The sequence below is a fragment of the Drosophila montana genome, unplaced genomic scaffold (genome assembly GCF_035044405.1).
Source record: "Drosophila montana isolate Dmon_TW-CO22-7 unplaced genomic scaffold, ASM3504440v1 contig_309_1, whole genome shotgun sequence".
Classification (NCBI taxonomy): Eukaryota; Metazoa; Arthropoda; class Insecta; order Diptera; family Drosophilidae; genus Drosophila; species Drosophila montana.
The window spans coordinates 118,620-138,334 of NW_026997975.1; the positions used below are offsets into that span (position 1 = coordinate 118,620).

A 19,715-nucleotide genomic window follows, 5' to 3' on the forward strand; every position below is an offset into this window, starting at 1 on the left:
ACCATTAAAGTCTGAACTAATTTCAATGATTTGTTTCAAGTTGTTTGAAAAAAACCAAAAAAAAAAAAAGAGAAAACGAAAAAAAAGATATAAAAAAAATAGAAGACAAGACATTGAACTCAAACGTTGAACTTTATATGAGATATAGAGCTATAGAAAAAAGGCCAAAATAAATAAAATAAATAAAATAAAATCCATTTGTGGCAACTTGTTGCTGGCAACAACCATATCGATGAGGTTGTTTGCTGTTGTTGTTGTTGTTGTGGATTGACTAATGACACAGTTTGGATGAGCAGCAATGGGAAATTGTGTAGTTTAGGTCAATTTATATAAGTATATTGAGTGCTTGATTGATTGATGGTCGAACAAAAGGTGTTGAAATAAGCGTCGTGGCCTGATGCGCGCCCAAGTTTAGTTAAGCCCTGAATATCACGTTCCACAAAACGGATTGCACACTTAAATGCTGAAGTGCCTAGCAGCTTAATCATATTTCAGATATATTATATATATATATATATATATAAAGATATATATAGCGTATGTCTGACACGTGCTGCACACTGGGGACCTATCGTGTTTATTTATAGAATGCAATATGAGCCTGACAGTTGCTAGTTTTGATGGTAACGCAAACAGAAATATAATATTATACCCTGTTTAAGCTCTGTTTAAGCAGAGTGTGATGAATGAAGACTATGTTTGTAACTGCTGGCAAAAAGTATTTCAACTGAGGGCTGCGCACACAAAAAGAAATTATGTATAGGTCGTTCGGTTCAAGGCATGAGATACAGTTCGTGAACCAGGTTTTCAGACCTTAGTTTATAGTAGCCAAAATAGTTGGCCGATTCTTGGCAAGCATATAAAATATATAAAATAGTTCATTAAATATTCCTTTTTTAATTAAAATTAAATTATTTATTTATATTTTATATACACATTTTTATTTACTGCAAATTCTGCAGCCTCATATTTTTATAGCGATGTTTAATCTCTGCCCAAAATTGGCAACCAACCAGATATGGTTAGATATATGCTAAGGTTGGCCATAAGCCTAATTAAACTTTGAACCTGGTTCTTACTCAAAAGGTTTGCATTTCAAACCGAAACCATTTTAAGATAAATCTGTTTCAAATTGGATTTAAGTTTAGCTAAAGGTGCGATACTTTCTTTAAAATAAAAGAGGATTCAGTTACGAACTGATTCACGTAAAATGTTGAATGTAAATGTTTTCGAAAATAAGAGGTGTTTACTAGTCTGATTAACTCACAGTTTAAGCACATATTGGCAACTGTTATCAGGAATTGCAACCACGCACAAAAACTTTGCCAATTTTCGCGTCGAGCCCATCTATAAATCTAGTTATGAGAGTGGGGAGGGGAGGCGAGGGAGGAGCGTCAAATGCGTTAGCAATTTATTATAAAGGCAAAACACACTCATTTGATTTATGCCTAATTAGTGGCAGTAACAAGTTAATAACCAATATATCGATTGCATACGGGTTACTGTGTGGGCTCGTTCCCGGGGTCGAGTTCGGTTTCGGTTTTGTTCTCGATTGTTGCCGCTGTCAATTACAACTACAAAATGCGCATAATGATCTACAAATAAGCCGCTTACATAGTTCAGCACATAAAGCGTCCGGGCACACAGCATCGCAGCCAATCAATGACCATAAGTCCCCAAACTACCCCACCACCGCCCCCTCCAGCTCTCATTCGACCAACACACAACACAACACACACACAACAAACAATGAAACTAATTAAGTTACACATGAGCGAAGAGCGATGCAAAAGCGACAAATCGAATGGCAAAATTGAAACTGTTGCCAATGGCATCTGCATGGCAACTGACGGCGGTTTGGGGGAGGGCTGTGATTTAAGTGGGGGTATCCGTACAATACCTATTTCATACTGGATGACCTGCGATAAGAAGCGTACTAGTTTCATGTCTGGAACATTGCGTATACGCAGTGTGCACCTGCATAGCCATTTCTGAGCTTTAAAGTGGCTACGTTGATTATGTGTCGAGTGGCAAACTTGCAAGGCATTGAAGTTGATTTGTAATGATGTATATATAGTCGATAAACGATAGCTATTATAAAATATATTCGATATGGGCTTATTATTTAATATTTTACACTCGATATACATAGTCGATAATCGTGTTAGTTACTGATGGGTATATGAAGTTAAAAATAATCGATGGAAATACGAAATCACACATTATCTAAATATAAATTCGATATACAAAGCGATGAAACATGTTTAGTCAACATTCCAGATATAAATATTCGATATACATTTACGACAGACAGCTTCGTTATACATATTTGTAATAGATACTCGCTTTGATTTGATTCGATTTGATTTGAAAAGGAAATATTTGGATAGCATATATAAACATACAGACAATATGCACATGGGATATACATAGTCGATGCAGTAGTCGATACACATCGATAAACATAATCGATATCAATATAAACATGTATTTCATACACTTGCTAGGGTATTTAATTGTCGGTTTTCCATACACAACGCTTGTTTATTAATTCCATGTTCATTCTCGTCTTTTGTCGTCTCCATTTTACACAGACTTCATTGTCACATATCACACACAGCTTTCGTTTTCTTCTTATTCTTTTTGTACTTTTTTCTTTTATTTTCCTTTAGCCCGCCCGTCATTTAGTGTATGCACAAAAGTAAAAAGCAGCTCAGTCTCTGCTCGTAATTAAGGATAATAACCAATGGCATCGCAGCTGAATGCATCTTGATTTTATACCATAAGCTCATCCGATACAGAAGCAGACTAAGAACATTGTTATGGGCAATATAAAAAGAGACAAACGCATTTAAAATGCGCATTTAGATGAGCACAATATTTATAGTTGGCTTAGTAAGGGAATAAGTCTTTAATGGAGCTGTCTCACTGTGAACATAAATATTTTGATAAATCAAAACTAAATGAAAGAAGTTTATTAAAAAGCAAAAGTGTTGGTAAATGCACAAAAATATTTACGCAGACTTTCTTTATATATAAAGATATAAGAATATATAAATTCATAACTGTGTGAGATTTCTTTGTTGTTGACTTGATAGTTTGATTAGATGATATAATTTCTAGAAGGAAATTTATGCCAAATTTGTAAAATTTAACTTCTACTTGTAAATAGAAGTACAATATAAATTTGAAAATTAACTTTAATTTGATTGCGATTGCGATCAAATCCAGCTTGTAAATCAAGTTTATTAAATTTACGTCAAGTTATTTGTAATTGTAAAACAACAGGAAGACCAAGATCGTTTGAAACTTCAGTTAAACTTGATTGTAAAATTTGACTCTTGCTTGTAGGCCGAAGCATCTTAAAAATTAAAAAAGTTATCTTTAATTTTATTGTGATTGTTAATAAACAATAACAAACGAAAAAGGTGTAAAGATGATTTATTTACTAGCATTAAACTACGGTTAAACTTGCTCGTAAAATTTAACTCCTGCTTGTAAATTTTAATTCTTTATAAAATAAAAATAATACATTTATTTTTATTGTAACTGTAAGAAGAAGATCGAGTAGAAATGGGAATGTAGCTTAGTTAAAATATATCTAGCTTTTTTAATTTGCAAGTAAAATTTAACCCCTGCTTGTAAATTGGAGTACATTATAAATTTGAAAATTAAGCCAAACATTTCAGCTGTGATTGTTAAACAAGCAAAAACAAGGGCTTATATAAAATGCGCACCAAACAGACGAAACGAAACCCCTCTCGCACATCCTTTCGTTTTCAATTGTAACTAATGCAGAAAGTCACATAATTCAAGCTTTGAGAGCATTTTAAAAACATATTTTAAAATGCAGACACGTTGCCCGTTGAAAGGGTCAAAAAGTCTTGGCGACTTGTGTCTCGTGTTGAATGTGCTGAAAGCTCTCTTGAGTTGGGACTGTTGCGCTCCTTTGAATCGCAATAAAAAATGCGTTCGAAATGGCGTTAAAAGGCGCACGTCTCATGTAAATCGTAAGAAAATGCTAAACCAAAACCTAGTCAAATGAAACGGAAGTTGAATTCGAAACGTGACGCACTACGCTAAAATTAAAAATAAATTATAAAAAAAAACACGCATACGCAGCGTATAACAAATGAGGGTCTGCAATACACGAAATTTTTATTTTGTGCCCTGTACTTTGGCTTATAAAGCCAGGAAAAAGCATGACAAATAGATTCAAATATAGAAGGCAATTAATAATCGAGTCAAGGGCAGCGCTCACGACGTCTCTCTCTCTCTCTCTCTCTCTCTCTCTCTCTCTCTCTCACTCTCTCTTCTGCACTCTGTCTCGCTCGATTAAAGTCGGTCAATATTTGGCTTTTTAATAGCTTTAAGCAACAACAACAGCAGGAACAAGAACAAGAATAACAACAAAAGCAATGGATCATTAGTTGAGTCCAAAAGTTTATGCGCTGCCTCCTCATCAAACTTTAAGACCGAATGGTTGCCAATTGAATTCTGTACAAGGAAGTTTGGCCGTGTTTCCAAGTCCTCAACAGCTGCTACCCTTTTCAGGGTTTTGCCATTTGATTGAGATTTTCGCACGAGTTTTGGAAAACTTGACACATACAAGCTTAAGTTGGACGTGGGGCAGCCTTCGAGCACACTTTTGATTTACTTTTACTTTAATACGTTATATTATTGAGGCAAATGTTAATATTTATAATTTCAACGTAAGACTATTAAAAAAAATACTAGTTTCTACAGTGATAATTGTGTTAAATTTAAATATATAAATGATAAATCGCTATAATCGATGAAAATCGATAATAATCTATCAACGTCGGTAGTTATCGACAAAGGTCGACAATAATCGATACTAATCGATATTAAAAAAAATTATATACCATTTTTTGGTCTCTTTACAGAAATATAATCTCAAAGTTATTTGGATATTAGTAAATATAAGAAATGAATAGACTACATATAAGAAAGTGTTTGAATTTTTTTTGATTTTATACTAATTTAAATAATATTTTAATCTGCTCTCAAATCTGTTTGCATAAATAATTTAGTAGAACGCCGAGACACAACATAAAAGTGATACCAAGATTGGAAGATATTCGATTTTTATAATCGATATTTCTCTCATCTCTGCTTGTATACCTAAACTGCTTGCATTATATTCCGGCATAGTCTAGTACTTAGAAAGAGTTTCAAACAATTTATTGCACACCCAAAACTTGTCGCATATAAATTTAAGTGTATTTTTTCCGGTTTAGCAAACTGTAACTGGGTCAGACTATGGCACCTTTGCCACTCTTTATGGATTATGAATCTTTGAAACAAAACACGAAACTGGCAAACAACAATTTTTGTGTTCTGCGCTCTCAGCCATAAGTCAGCCCCTGGCTCGAAAAGTGTAAACTGAAGAGGTTTTTTTTGTTCCCCTCCTTCTTCTGTTGCAAGTTGTAGAACGCTCCAATCCTGCACCCCCCCCCCCCCTCCCCCCTCCACCCTCTTTAACAAGCGTCTGTTTTCAGCTGTGTTGAATTATTGCCGCATTGGCGACGTCACCAAAGTACCGCAGATTAAAGAAATAAATTAAATGGGGCAACTCTCTCTCTCTCTCTCTCCCTCTCTCTCTCTCTTGGCATTCAGGTTGAAAATCGAGCGCTGCGCTTACGTGAGGTGGCAACGGCCATGCAACAGTATCAGGACGATATATCGGCAGGCGCATCGACATCTCGTCAGTGGGCGCCGGCTGCCAACTCGGGCATACGTGTGGCTGGCGGCATCGGGGGCAGCGGTGCCGATGATCCCGGTGGCAATGTCATTTTAATCGGCTCTGTGAAGGACTTTGAACGCAATGCGGTGCATGGCCTCAAGTTGAATGGCATTGTGGCGCTGGAGGAGACCTCTCAAGGCATCAGCGGCAGCGCCGGCGGCACTGTCGGCGGTCGCCTGGCCGTTGGACCCAGCGCTCGCGGCGGCGAGGTCGAGTACTTTGACGAGGCGGGCTACATACGCGGCGGCGGGCTGCGCAGCGGCGAGGATCCGTACATACGGAATCGCTTCAATCAGGAGGCCAGCGATGCGCTGCCCAGCAATCGCGAAATACCCGACACCAGGAATCCCATGTAAGTGAAAAAGAAAATACATACCACAATCTGAACTCATGCTGGAATTTGGAATTTGTGCTTCAGGTGCCGCACGAAAAAGTATCGCGAGGATCTGCCCGAGACGAGCGTCATCATCACCTTCCACAATGAAGCCAGATCAACGCTGCTGCGCACCATTGTCAGCGTTCTGAATCGCAGTCCCGAGCACCTAATACGCGAAATTGTGCTGGTCGATGATTACAGTGATCATCGTAAGTATTTGAATTAATTACGATTAGTTTGGTTTTTCTGATTTCTTGAGCATTTTAAATATTTTGCATTTGACCAAAACTTGAATTTGATTGGCTTTTGAGTTTGTTTTATATAGAAGCTATAACTAATTATATATTACTATCTAGTATGCCAATTTTCAGCTGTTTAGCTGAGATACATTAGGAGCTACCAATTTGAGAACCAATGCTTACATATTTTAAAGATGCAAACATTATACTCTGCTTTCTGCACGCACGTAAATTTCGGTCGATTAGGTCTTTTATCTAGGATATATTTCAGTTCATATATGTATATATAGCATTTTTAACAAAGTTTAGCTGCGTATGTTAAATATATGCTCAATCAAGACTTTGAACTGCTGTTGAAGACAGAGTTTGAGTCTATAATTAAGACTTCTACAATTGATAGGTAAAGGATTTTCTAATATGGAAACCAATTTATCACCTGCTTTAATTGCCTTCCATATGTTATTGCGTTTGGAATATATTAAAGTGTCAGCTTATTTACCGAAAATGGATATTTCTTATAGCTCAGATTTATGCTGAGACTGTGAACCCTTTTATACAATTTATATAAGTATTCGATTTGTCTGAATATTTTCATAATATCTGAAAGTATATAACGCTTGCGTTTGGATTACTTTTGCAGAACTTTTTAATAAGATGCGAAGCACATTTATAGCCAGTTTTAGTTTTATAACTTCGATAGTTGCCGAGTTAAGACAGCGAACCACTTTTAAGCCATAATTCAACCCTACTATAAATGGCTTCCATATAAATATATTAAATTCTTGCAGTCTTAAGACGACTTTGATCCTAAGAACTTCTTTGCCACCACGCTGCGAAAGCTAATTGATTATAGAATTCTGAGCTTCAGAGTTGTGGCAACTCTAGCAGCCATATAGTGCAGTCCTCAAATCGAACTAGCGACTTCTTTTATGCCAGTTCATATACAGCAATAACAAAACATACAAATAAACGATTTCTATTATGGGAAACTTACCAAAATTTAATGATAACTCCGCCTTCTAGCCGAGGACGGTCTGGAGTTGGCCAAGATCGACAAGGTGCGCATCATACGCAACGATAAACGCGAGGGCTTAGTCAGATCACGTGTACGCGGTGCCGATGCAGCCGTTAGCAGCGTTTTAACCTTCCTCGACAGCCACGTCGAGTGCAACGAGCAGTGGCTGGAGCCGCTGTTGGAACGTGTGCGGGAGGATCCGACGCGTGTGGTATGCCCCGTCATCGATGTGATTAGCATGGACAACTTTCAGTATATTGGCGCCTCGGCAGATCTGCGCGGCGGTTTCGATTGGAATCTGATATTCAAATGGGAATATCTGAGTCCCACGGAGCGTGCGACCCGGCACAATGATCCGACCACAGCCATACGCACGCCCATGATTGCGGGCGGGCTGTTTGTCATCGATAAGGCGTACTTCAATAAGCTGGGCAAATACGATATGAAGATGGATGTGTGGGGCGGTGAGAATCTGGAAATCTCGTTCAGGGTGTGGCAATGCGGCGGCAGCCTGGAGATAATACCCTGCAGTCGTGTTGGCCATGTGTTCCGCAAGCGTCATCCCTACACCTTCCCCGGCGGCAGTGGCAACGTCTTTGCCAGAAATACACGACGAGCCGCCGAGGTTTGGATGGATGACTACAAGCAGCACTATTACAATGCGGTGCCGCTGGCCAAGAATATTCCGTTTGGCAAGTGAGTTAAGGACGTCAGCAAAGCTAACTGCAAATCTGTATCTCAATTTGTTTCTTTCTCTTTTTTTGTTTTCCCTTTAGCATTGATGATCGTTTGGCTTTGAAGGAGAAATTGCATTGCAAGCCGTTTAAATGGTATTTGGAGAACGTCTATCCCGATCTGCAGGCGCCTGAGCCACAGGAGGTGGGCCAATTCAGACAGGATACAACCGAATGCTTGGATACTATGGGTCACGTAATTGACGGCACTGTGGGTAAGTGAACAAAAAAAAAAAAAGTATAATAAGTATATAATTATCAAGGTAGCTATGGTGGGTCCAAAAATTAATCAGGCAAAAACTAAAAGATATATAATATATTTTAAATAATTTTTTAATGTATACAAAGTGTATTTTGCAACACTTACAACACTTTCGGCACTGATTTATCCATAAGATAGTTGTGTAAACACTTATTTGGACATTTTCCAATACCCAACACGAATACAAACTTTTATAATTACATTTCACAACACTATCAACTTCCTTTTAGCTGAATAGTTCATAGGAAAGGGTAGTTTTTTTTTTGGATATCATGATTTGTAATCATTATCAATAAGAACTAACTAGCTTCAAACGTTTATCAAACGCTTTCTAACACTAAAACCCTTTAACTCTAATGAGGTGCTCTTAATCAAACTTTGCATATTGAGATTTTGGCCTTTTGCAACACTACCATTTTATTTCATTAACACTTTTACAGGTCTATTCCCCTGCCACAATACGGGCGGCAATCAGGAATGGGCGTACTCGAAACGTGGCGAAATCAAGCACGATGATCTCTGCCTGACGCTCGTCCAGTTCGCCCGCGGCTCGCAGGTGGTGCTGAAGTCATGCGACGATACGGAAAACCAACGCTGGATCATGCGGGACGGCGGTCTTGTGAAGCACAACAAGATCAATGTGTGTCTGGATAGTCGGGATCACAATGAGCAGGGCATCAGTGCGCAGGGCTGCAATTCGGCGCTGTCCACGCAACGTTGGGCCTTTACCAAATATGCGTGAGAAACTAAAGAACAAATGCAGGAATCGACCAACTAAACAGAGAAAATTACGATACGACGAGAAATTGAGGCTCCCTGAAAAAAGACGTTCTGCTGGCAAGGAAAAAGTGGGAGTGTAGGTCGTGATATATAAGTTACAACTGTTCGGATTTGATGACGTTGATGATAATGATGTTGTATGTGGTTTCTATGTTTGAAATACGGTTAACCACACACACATATATACTCAGTTACACAGACACACACACACACACAAACTTAAATACGACAAGTACAAGAATGGGTTTATATGTAAAAGAAAAACGACAAAAACAAAAGTTTCAACTATACCATATTTAAGTTAAAGTTGAATGTGTATTAGTCTAGCCGTTGCGGCTAAAAATTGTTAAAATGCATTGGTATATATATATATATGTATGTGTATATGAATATGTATGTACTATTTTCCAACACAATGCATACAAAAAAAAATAAACACGTACTTAGACTGATTAATTTTTTGTATATGTAAAAAAAAATATTTAAAAAATATATTAAAAAATACATATATGTATTATGCATGTACTCGTACAATACTTTTCGCAAACTGCTTAAGAACTCAACATTAATTTCCATTAACCAACACTGAACTCAGCTCAACTCAACTCAACTTAACTCAACTCAACTCAACTCAATTTTTAACACACATTCCTCAAGTCAATTAACCGTTGAAAGCAAACACTTTTCATCTAGCTAGCAGCCGAACAAAGAGCAAAAAAACCAATTCCAACTATTCAGAGAATAAAACTAACAAAAAAAATAAATAAGAAAACTGGAACAAAAGCAGAAGACGCAGCAGTGGGAGAGAGAGAGAGAGAAATGTTATCATTAGTTTTAGTTATAAATTTAAGTATATAAAACCTTTAAAAAAAAAAAGAAGAGCAACAACAAGTTTAAGTGTATATATTATTATTATTTAAAGCAAGGCCAAACTGAAGAAAATTTACATAAAATTAATTTGTTCAAATTTGTATTATTCAATTGCTTGCAAATAATTTATTGGAAATATTTTCAATTTCACAATAAAAGGAAACATGTTTTTCTACTTAACAAAAACACACACGAACGAGCATTTAAATTGCGCATATTGTTGAGCCTTTTGTTTATGTTCAAATCAATTTGACATTCCAATTACTTTATTTTTTTTCTATTTTATATATAAAATGATTGTTAATTTTGATGAGTTTTCTCTTTTGTTGTTGTTGTGTGTAAATTAATATTGCTAGTTTTTATGAAAAGAAATATGGGGAAAATTTGAAAATCCAGAGAAGAAAAGAAAAACCAAATACGAGTATTGTATGTTTATTTGCCCGTATACCGTGCGTATGCGTAATAAATTGAAATGCGTTTTTCATTTACGTCAAATAAAAATTGCAAAAAGAATTATAAAACTAAATGCAAAGTGTGGTTTATTCTATACAAATATCAAAAGTAAACAATCACCGTAAAAGTTGAGCGGCAAGCGGAAAAAACTCTGCACAGCCCGGCGTATACTTAATGTAATTGCTGAAACGGGCGCAGCTGGCGGGGTCTTTGGGAGCGGAAGGGGGCCGGGTCATCAAATCTGTCAAGCGTCAAGTACTCAACGCATACTCTAATGTGCAGCATGTAGGTTAAACGACTTAACATTCTCATCTTTCGCAGCGAAGTCAACAACTTTCGGCACATTGCGCATACGACACGTAAGACGCAAGTTTGTTGCGCTAATTTTGTCATTTTTTTATATTTATTTTTTTTAAGGCATCATAAAATGGAAAAGCAGGGCAAAGCAGGGCAGACACTTTAAATGATCTAAAGGTAAGTGGATGCCCCGGGTGTGGCGCCGGGGGGAATTGGTGAGTTGTCTGTGTAAACATGAGCAGCATAAAAGCCTTACATAAAACATGCTCGTTTGCCGCATCTACAAGCCACAGATAAAATATTTGTTGAGGTGATTCCACAAAAACTCAAAACGATTCAAAACCGACTTGTGACAAACGCGAAATATGAGTGGATTTGCGCAAAACGTTAAGTTATCAAGAATTATTATGGAGATTCTTCAATACGGCCTCATATATATTGAAACTGATTCCCAAAAAAAACTTTAAATGCTTAATTTAAATAATTTTAAGCTTTAATTTTGAGTCAATGTTTATAAATGATTAAAGCAGACACTAAACCATACGACCTTTACTCATATACCCATTAAAAGCTTTGAATTCCCAAACTGTTCAAGAGAAAGAAGGCTTAGGAATTAAAGCACACATTAACACAGAAGAGCTTTACTCACATACCTATTAAACGCTTCGAATTCCCAAACTGTTTAAAAGAACGAACGCTTACGACAGCTTAAAAGCTTGCGCAGCGCGGAATTTGCAATTGCCACTGGGCATTGGCGAAATCAAGAAGCTTCTTAATTCAAGAACATCTTTAACTTATATCTTAAGTTACTTCAGACTCGTTGTCATCTGCTGCTGTGCATAAGAAATTCTACAAATGCAGCGGCATTTGGCAAGCCGCATGTGCAGGCAGCCGTAAGACAAACCGATTTCCGTATGAAAACCTCAGCGGAACTGAAGCCAGTCGCTGTACGGCGCAACGGATACGCCAACGACAACTTTAAGCCAGAGATAGTCCACACAGCGGCAGCGACGGGACAGCGGTGGGGGCAGCGCGGAGGACAGGCAACTGGAACGGAATCTGAATCGTTTATGAGAGTGTCACGAAGCCTGAGCCCCATATGGTTAGCCTGCTGTATGGCTGTAGCGTTTAGCTTGTTTGCCCGGCTGACAGGTGAGTTACATTTTTCCCACCTGCACATTCCTCCATAGCCCCCCCCCCCCCCCTCAACCTTTCAAATTTTCCTTACATATTCCTTAGTGTAGACAACGCATGTGTTGGGCATACAAAAGAGGTGAAAAAGGTTGACGATGCGAATCGCCCGTGGCACGTAAAAAGCAACAAATAAGGTTGCTCTAGTCAATCAATCTCGACTAGCAGTTACCCTGTATGAAGATTCTTTTTGCCAAAAAACAGACTCTTTGCTTTGGAGCTCAGCAGATGCAATGAACGAAAGACGCATTCTTAAATAACTTTTACGTGATGAGGTCCGTTTTCTGCTTCACGTTATGAGGTCCGTCTTCTGCTGCACATCACCAATATACCCTCTTCATTTTTTCAATGGGTATAAGCGACATTTTCATCATTAGCTGGGGCACGATGCCATCGGCATTCTCAGCGCTTCCGCAATTTTATCGCGCTCTTTCGTTACGTAGATGCCTTACGCCTAACGCCTTACGTCATTGCCAGTTTACGAGCCAAAACACACACACACGCACATACATGTGTGTGTGCACATTATCAGCCTAGACTTCCCGCTTCCTGCAGTCATGTTGCCCCGTCGTCCTGTCGTCCTTTGGCTACTCATGCATTAATCAAGGACCTCCCAAACGTTGTTTAACTCATGTGCAGCGCTCTCGTAATGAGCCTGTCGTTGAGGCATAATTAAAAACACGTTAACCACCGGAGTTGACCACAAATAAAATGGCCAGAATAACGAGTCAATGGAGGACATATTGAGAGCGAGATGCTCGGCGGGAAAATAAAGCTCTTAAAAGCTGAGCGAGTTTTTATTGGGTTTAATTTGAAATGTATAACAAATGAGTTCGCTTGGTTTTGTATTTTGTTATTGTAGTTCTCTACGATCAGAATCTGTAGCTTTATAATATTTAAAAATTGTTTATCAATTTCGCAAATTTGGAGAATATTTTACTTATATCTGACATTTAAGAGCGAGAAATCATGATATCGAGATATATATATAAATTTATATACATCTGTTATCAAATTCTCTAACTCTTGTCCTTCAGTATCCTGAGCTAAAAGCTTTCAGCTGCTTTTAAAGACAAGTCTTTTGTTCAAACCTGTAACAAAGGTAATGTATAGGCCACCTTCTATTTGGTACATACACAATTTCCACCTGCTAAAAGTCGACAGCTTGATGTGATATTCGGTTTCAGCTTCATTAACACTTGCCTGGCTCGAACTGAACAAATGGGCAATTGGGCTGGGGGAAGGAACACACATAAAAGACTTGTTATTACATTTGGGCCATTGTTGGCGACGGCATCGAGAAAATACTTGAGGAAAAAGCAAATGGGAAATAAAGCTAAGCGGATTTTAATATCGATTACAGAACACAACGCATGAAAAATATTTGAAGGAAGAAAATTTGCGTTCGTTCACAATTTTTCTCGTTTTATTTCTTTTATTTTGTATGCTGAAGTTGTCAGAGGCAAAGTGTAAATTTAAGCTGATTTATAGCTTGTTTTCGAGCTGCACAATGCCAGTGTTGGGCGGCGGCTGGTGCTGGATTGTGTTGTGCAGGGTATGTGTTTGTCAACCTAATCCGCTTATGTGAGCAATTTGTGCGAAAATTGAATAATAACCTCGAAGCGCGCCAAAATGACAAAAGCCAAACAGCGCCAACAACGGCAGCAGCAGCAGCGCAATTTTCCAAAGTGAAAAACTGAGATTAGGCAAATGTTCATTGATTGCCGAGTTAAGCGAGACGAGCGTGGCGGCTTTCCCACAGGTTGCAGTTGACTTATTGTGAGCAGCTTTCAACAGGCGCCTAAAAGCAGACAACGCTTTTTGACACTCGACGCTGATTGTGCGTGTGTGTGTGCCTTCCTGTGTCGCTGACATAACAAGCCAAAGTTGTCTGCGCGTGTTTTGGCATTGTCTTAGCCAAGTCCAACTTTGGCTTTCACCTCAGTTTCATGTTGTGCTTTATCTATCGGGCTTAATTGGAAAGCACACACATACACACACACACACGCACGAACACGCAGTCATAAAGTGTTGGTCCTAAACGCACGCACGCCCACAAAAACAATAACAGGCGCCCACAAAAACAACAATGGCATAACCGTTCCGTGGCCAAATATTGAGGCACATGGCACAAGTCCGTGCATGTCGTTGCCAGCTGCGGCACGTAGATGCTGCCACAGGCTTCAGTTTATGGCAGCATTGGTGGCGTCTAATGTCCTGCGTTCCCATTGCTCAAGTGCCCCGGCCAACTATTTGGAGAGCCCAGCTAAGTGAGCGAGCGACCCAAAGTCTTTGCTTATTTAGTGGCATTTTTTCCTTAGTTTCAGTTTACTTTTGTTTCGATACCCTGTAACCATCAAATTGCTTAGAAGTGGCATACTAGTTCTGGGGTACCTATGCCATATATATATATGTAAAAGTTCAGTCGAAACAGCTTAACATTCGCCTGCTTACACATTCTTGGAGTATACTAGAAGAAATCACCCGGCGTTACTCGTTATATTTTAAATTATCATTTTAAACTAACCTGAGAATGTGAAACTTTGTTTTTTGCTACACTTATATCACAGAATTTTTCTTTTATATCCAAAATTTATTCCAATTTTTCTATAACAAACACATAACTTATTTAAGAAACAAAAATAATAGAATTAAACAATTTTTTCCTAAAATATGTAGAGCAAATTCTTCTTAAATGCTTACGAGATATTTTTTATTATTCTTAAATTCAGAGTGAACTATCTTATCTAAAAATATGCAAAAATGCGCTTGAATTAAATATGAAATTAAAAGAAATAATATGAAGAAGAATTCAGCATAGCTAAACGAAATTTTCTGGTAAAAACTAAGAAATTGGCGTGATTTTGAGAACATAAACTTGACTTCCCTACCTTAACTTCATTTACAGGCTATCTCTTAGCCATTACATTCTTCACCGTCACACTGACTATTCTTACTTTTCGCACATAAACAGACACGTTCGTGTTGCAGAGAATGCCAAAACATGTGTTATAAACCCCATGCATTAATAATGAAACCATTTAGCAGGGTGTTGCATATGCTAGGATATTCGAATTGCAAGCATTTAAAGCTTAAATATTGATGCGGTTAGCCAAAGGTTATTGTATTTAATGCATAAATAAAGCTGGAATTGTGAGGTAAATATAAATAAAACCGTGATTAAAAAAGAAGAAGGGCAACGATTTATATTTTAAAAAGTCTCAGATATTTTTAAATGATTAGCTAAAGCCAATCTGCATTTGGTAATGCTGATATTTTATATGCCACAAAACATTTTACAACACTGTATGGTAATTGTTTTGAATATTGCTAAGTTGCCAGTGTTGCAAAATATTAAATAGACGCACATTTTGGCATAACCAGTCAAAATCAAAGCTTAGTAATGAAGCTCCTATGTAGTGCTGTGAAACTTAGCTCTAAATCAGCAGACAGTGTTGTATAACTAGTTAAAACAAACAGCATTGAAAGAAAATTTGAGCTTTATGGCATTTTTTCTCATTACAAAATAGTATCAGCTTTAAACGAAGCAAATCATTTATTTTATTTGGTTATTACGTTTTAGAACAACTTGATTTGCCCATCAAACTATCAATACAACGCAAAATAACCCACACATTTAATAACCTATCGTAAATTGTAACCACATTAGAAACACAAAGTTAATTCAAGTGAAAATGGTTAAATTTAATAACTCGGGAATAAGTAGTCTATCTGGTGTAACCATGGCAATAAATATAACAAAGTACTGCGGTTAACCGTCTAATTATGCGCCAAAGTAAATGCCGATCGATTTATTGTTTGTGGCCCATAAATTAGCTGGCTGACACGTGGCTACTAGTGGGTATTCGTAGAGTACAAACCCCTTCAATTTGCATTCGCTTGATTATATGTAAATAGAGTGATTTCCCAGAAGGAAGCACAGCAAAAGCAGTTGCCAATTACAACAACAACAATGAAGACACCAGCAACCAATTACAGATGCAATTGATTGAAGTGAAAGCAACGTGTGAATTACCTGCGACCCTTCCTCCCAAAGGGGAGCGCAGTTGAGATAATCAAGCGTACTCTGGCCACTTGGACAGCATATTCTGGGATTCGAAAGTCAAATCAATGTCTGGGCGAAAGTCCAAAGCATCCAGTGTCCAAAGTTATGGCGTACATAAAAGTCAACGTCGGGTGATAAATGAAGCTCAACAATTTTGCATGGCGGAGCAACGGGCAAGGATGGCGGGAAAAGAGAAATTGAAAAGGAAAACGAAAACGAAAAGTAAAAGGAAAACAACAACAAAAACGAAAAGAGAAATTGCTTGCTTAACGCGCAGATTTCAGATTTCATATGGCAAAGCGAAAGCAATGTTCCATTTGCCAGTTGACAGGGATAAGCAACCAAACGAAAGGATAACAATGTCAGCGACACACAAACTGCAAATGACAAGCACAAAAAGGAATAACAGAAAAAAATGCACGCGAAAATATGTAGTTATGTTCAACAGAAGTTTAGATGCACTTTCGAATGGCGGACGAAACTAAATTCTAAGAAAATAAAAGGATTAAGATTCGAATTATTTCGGGATAATAAGTAAGAAGAAGAGATGAAAGACAATACAGATTAGTAGATAATAACAGATGAGAAGATAAGAAGCAGATAAAGATTTAAAGATAGGGAAAAGTTTTTTAACTATATGAAATAAATTAAAAAGACATAATATGTTACAGGACCAAGAAGACCAAGAACATACAATATAATAAATTTGAAGAGAGATAATATTTTAAAAGAAAGCAATCACAATATTGTATAAGAGATGAAAAAAGATTTACTAAATAATATCCGAACAGATAAAAATCTTAACGTTATAGATTAAGATAAAATAGCTTATTCACTATAAAAAATATTATATAGACAGAATACCAAAAAGATTTAGAAGAAAAAAACTATTTCGAGACATAAATATGAAGACATGTTATCAGAAAAGATCGAGAAACAAGATATATGCTTAGATTAAAAATAGAGAAAGAAAAAAGAAAGAAATATGAAAATGAAGAGAGCAAAACAGCTTAAAAAATATATATGTACATAGCCATAGAGAGAGAGGTATAAACAATGCTATATAGAAGATACAAAATACAAAAGTAATTAATTTCAGACCAGCCTAGATATATATGTGCCGCACACTAAAAATCGGTTAAGGAATATTATAACGACATATAAAAATGTAAAGAAAAAATGTATAGAGAAAGTAAATAATAAAAAAATTCAGACAAAATTAGGGCAAACCTTTTTAAATAGAGCTTGAAGGAGTATAAATATATATATGCCACTCACTAGAAAATCACTTAAATAACATAATAATACATTAAAAAAATATTTTAAAAAATAGAAAAATACAAAAAGAATAAACGATGACAGATTATAACACAAAAAGAAAACCTCAAACATGTCGCATGCTTAATGCCTCTGCCCCAATACCCTAAGCGAAAACTTCATGGCAGTCGTAGCGGAAATAGTTGAAAAATGTATATCTGCCATTACCGCATACTAATCAACTGTCAATTTTGCTAAACGGGACCGCCAGAGTTGAAGCTAAATATACAAAAAAAATAAAAAAAACTAATCTGTTTGTTCTGTTTGAACTATTTGGGGAACAAATCGGAACCAGCCAGCCAACAAGTATAAAAAAGAGAGCAAAAACATATGCTGAACTTGTCTGACAAGTTGTCAATGCCGTTCTGCTATGACAGCGACAATAATTTGATATTATTCTAGTACTGCAGAAATATTATGGTTGTCGCTTTGAGAGAATTTGCACTTTGCCACCAGTCCAAGAACTTAATGAAATCAATTACAAGTTAACAAGTTCTACAGCTTCTGCTTCAGTTGGCGTAGTAAATGAAATTAGTGAAACGGAAACGGAAAGTTGCACAGAAGTCGCCCGGCGGCTAGTCGAAGGAGTAGGGACTAAAAGCAAGTCGACAAATTGTTTTTACTGTCCTCCAAGTATTTTATTGGCTTTCATTTGAGTTTGTCGGTTTTAATTTTTTTATTCATTCGTTTTTTTTTCGTGTTTTCTGTCTTTTTGGGCAAATATTTGTGGTGGTTGCCTTTGATTTGATAAAGAAACAAGTTTTTATAAGTCTATAACAAAGTTAATTCGTATCGCAAAGTTTTCAAGCAATTGTAAAGATGCTTAATAACTTTACTTAACGTGAGGTTTGTTTAAATTTGAAAAATGGTTGGATTAAAAGGCTTAGAAATCGTCAGCAAATGAACAGACTTGATAAGAAGACTCAATTGGTTCAAGTTTTAAGAAATTTCTATAATTTAATAGGTCAGGAATCGCAAAATCTCTTAATTCTAACTTTAAAGATGTTTTCTTAAATTTATTTAATATTTATATCAATTAAAAAATAATTTTAGCTTGAGTTTTATTTAAGCTTTTTTTTTTTAATAAATATAAAAAAATCGTCGTCGTTCGAAGATCAAAAATTTCCCTCCAGTATTGTAAAAGACTTTAAAGTCAAAGCAAGAAGCTAAGCATTTCTGTCCCTTTTAAGCATTGTATCTACATATATACATACATTCACGCGAATAGAATCAATTTAAAGATCATCAAATTCATTCCAGCTTGGGAAATTCCAACAATTGCACAGTTACCAGCTTAGCATATGCCGTCTCCTCCTAACGAAATAGTTATCATGAGTAGCCTTTTGAGTGTGCATACACACACATATGCATTCTCACACACACATACGCTCACACACTCACACACATAAATTTCTGCTAAACTGGCTCTCATTTTTTTGCATGAAAACCAAATTTATTAGGCAAAAAAAGACAACAACAACACAAAACGTAACTCGTGTTGTTACACATTTGCCTAAGCATTCAGGAAACAAAAACAATTTAAACTTTCATTACAGTCAAGCACTTGTCGCCCTCTCTCTATCTATCTCTCTCTCTCTCCATCAGTCAAACCCTACGCTTTTTGCCGCCCTCTCCAAAGTCACACATTCGGCCACTTAAGCGACACTCATTCATAAAGTGTGTGGAGTAATTTTCCAGCTGCTTCACTTCCTTCATTTTGCTGGCAATTCTGCCAGCGGCAATGCCAACGCCTTCTGCTCCGCCTTGTGCCTGTCCTCCGCTCGCCACGCTCTCAGCAGCTGCTTGCTTCGTCTCTCTCTCTCTCTCCCATTGACTTTTTGCGTTTGTGGTTTGGGCTTCTGCCTCATTTCGGTTTTGCGGTCTGCTTGTTATTATTGTTGTCGCTGTAGTTGTAGTTGTAGTTTTGGGAATTGCGAGTGTCTGGCAGAGCGCAGCAGCTGCCAGCAGCCCTTACCACACCCCCGCCCCGCCCCCCCTCGACGCTCTATCATTATTGCTCATCATGCGTTTCTAATGAAGTCGTAAAAATTGAAAACTTTCAACGCGTGCGTCTCTCTGTGCGCGTATATGTCTGAGTCTTATCTTCCCCCTCCCTTACACTTGTGCGGCTGATGTTCTGCTTGCTTTATTGCCTCGCACTCGTTCGTCTGCCGCTTGCCTCCCTTTGTCCTCACTTTGCTGCACTGCCGCAATCATTTGTATTCATTTGGCCATTTCTTTTTTTTACTCTTATATGTATATGTATATGTATATGTATATGTATATGTATATGTAAATTGCGGTTTTTTATGTGTGTGTGTGTGCGTTCCGGGATTTTCTTAATGATA

At 37.3% G+C, this 19,715-nt stretch overlaps 2 protein-coding genes across 3 annotated transcripts in view; one reads left to right on the top strand and one right to left on the bottom strand.

Moving 5' to 3' along the window:
• The window catches only part of LOC135430915 (mucin-5AC), a 101,659-nt gene extending 94,147 nt beyond the window's left edge, over positions 1 to 7,512 (bottom strand). Inside the window, exon 1 of one of the 2 annotated variants that reach the window (XM_064685746.1) lies at positions 7,377 to 7,512. The gene's annotated coding sequence lies outside the window, so the exon portion shown is untranslated. The remainder of the gene's footprint in view (positions 1 to 7,376) is intronic. The other variant, XM_064685744.1, reaches the window with a different exon arrangement.
• Pgant2 (polypeptide N-acetylgalactosaminyltransferase 2) overlaps positions 1 to 10,569 on the top strand; it is a 37,818-nt gene extending 27,249 nt beyond the window's left edge. The window contains exons 3-7 of the mRNA XM_064685748.1: positions 5,641 to 6,119; positions 6,186 to 6,352; positions 7,406 to 8,093; positions 8,174 to 8,346; positions 8,834 to 10,569. Of these exons, the coding sequence (XP_064541818.1) occupies positions 5,641 to 6,119; positions 6,186 to 6,352; positions 7,406 to 8,093; positions 8,174 to 8,346; positions 8,834 to 9,135 (1,809 nt within the window). The 3' untranslated portion in view covers positions 9,136 to 10,569. The remainder of the gene's footprint in view (positions 1 to 5,640; positions 6,120 to 6,185; positions 6,353 to 7,405; positions 8,094 to 8,173; positions 8,347 to 8,833) is intronic.
• Positions 10,570 to 19,715: the final 9,146 nt, after the last annotated feature.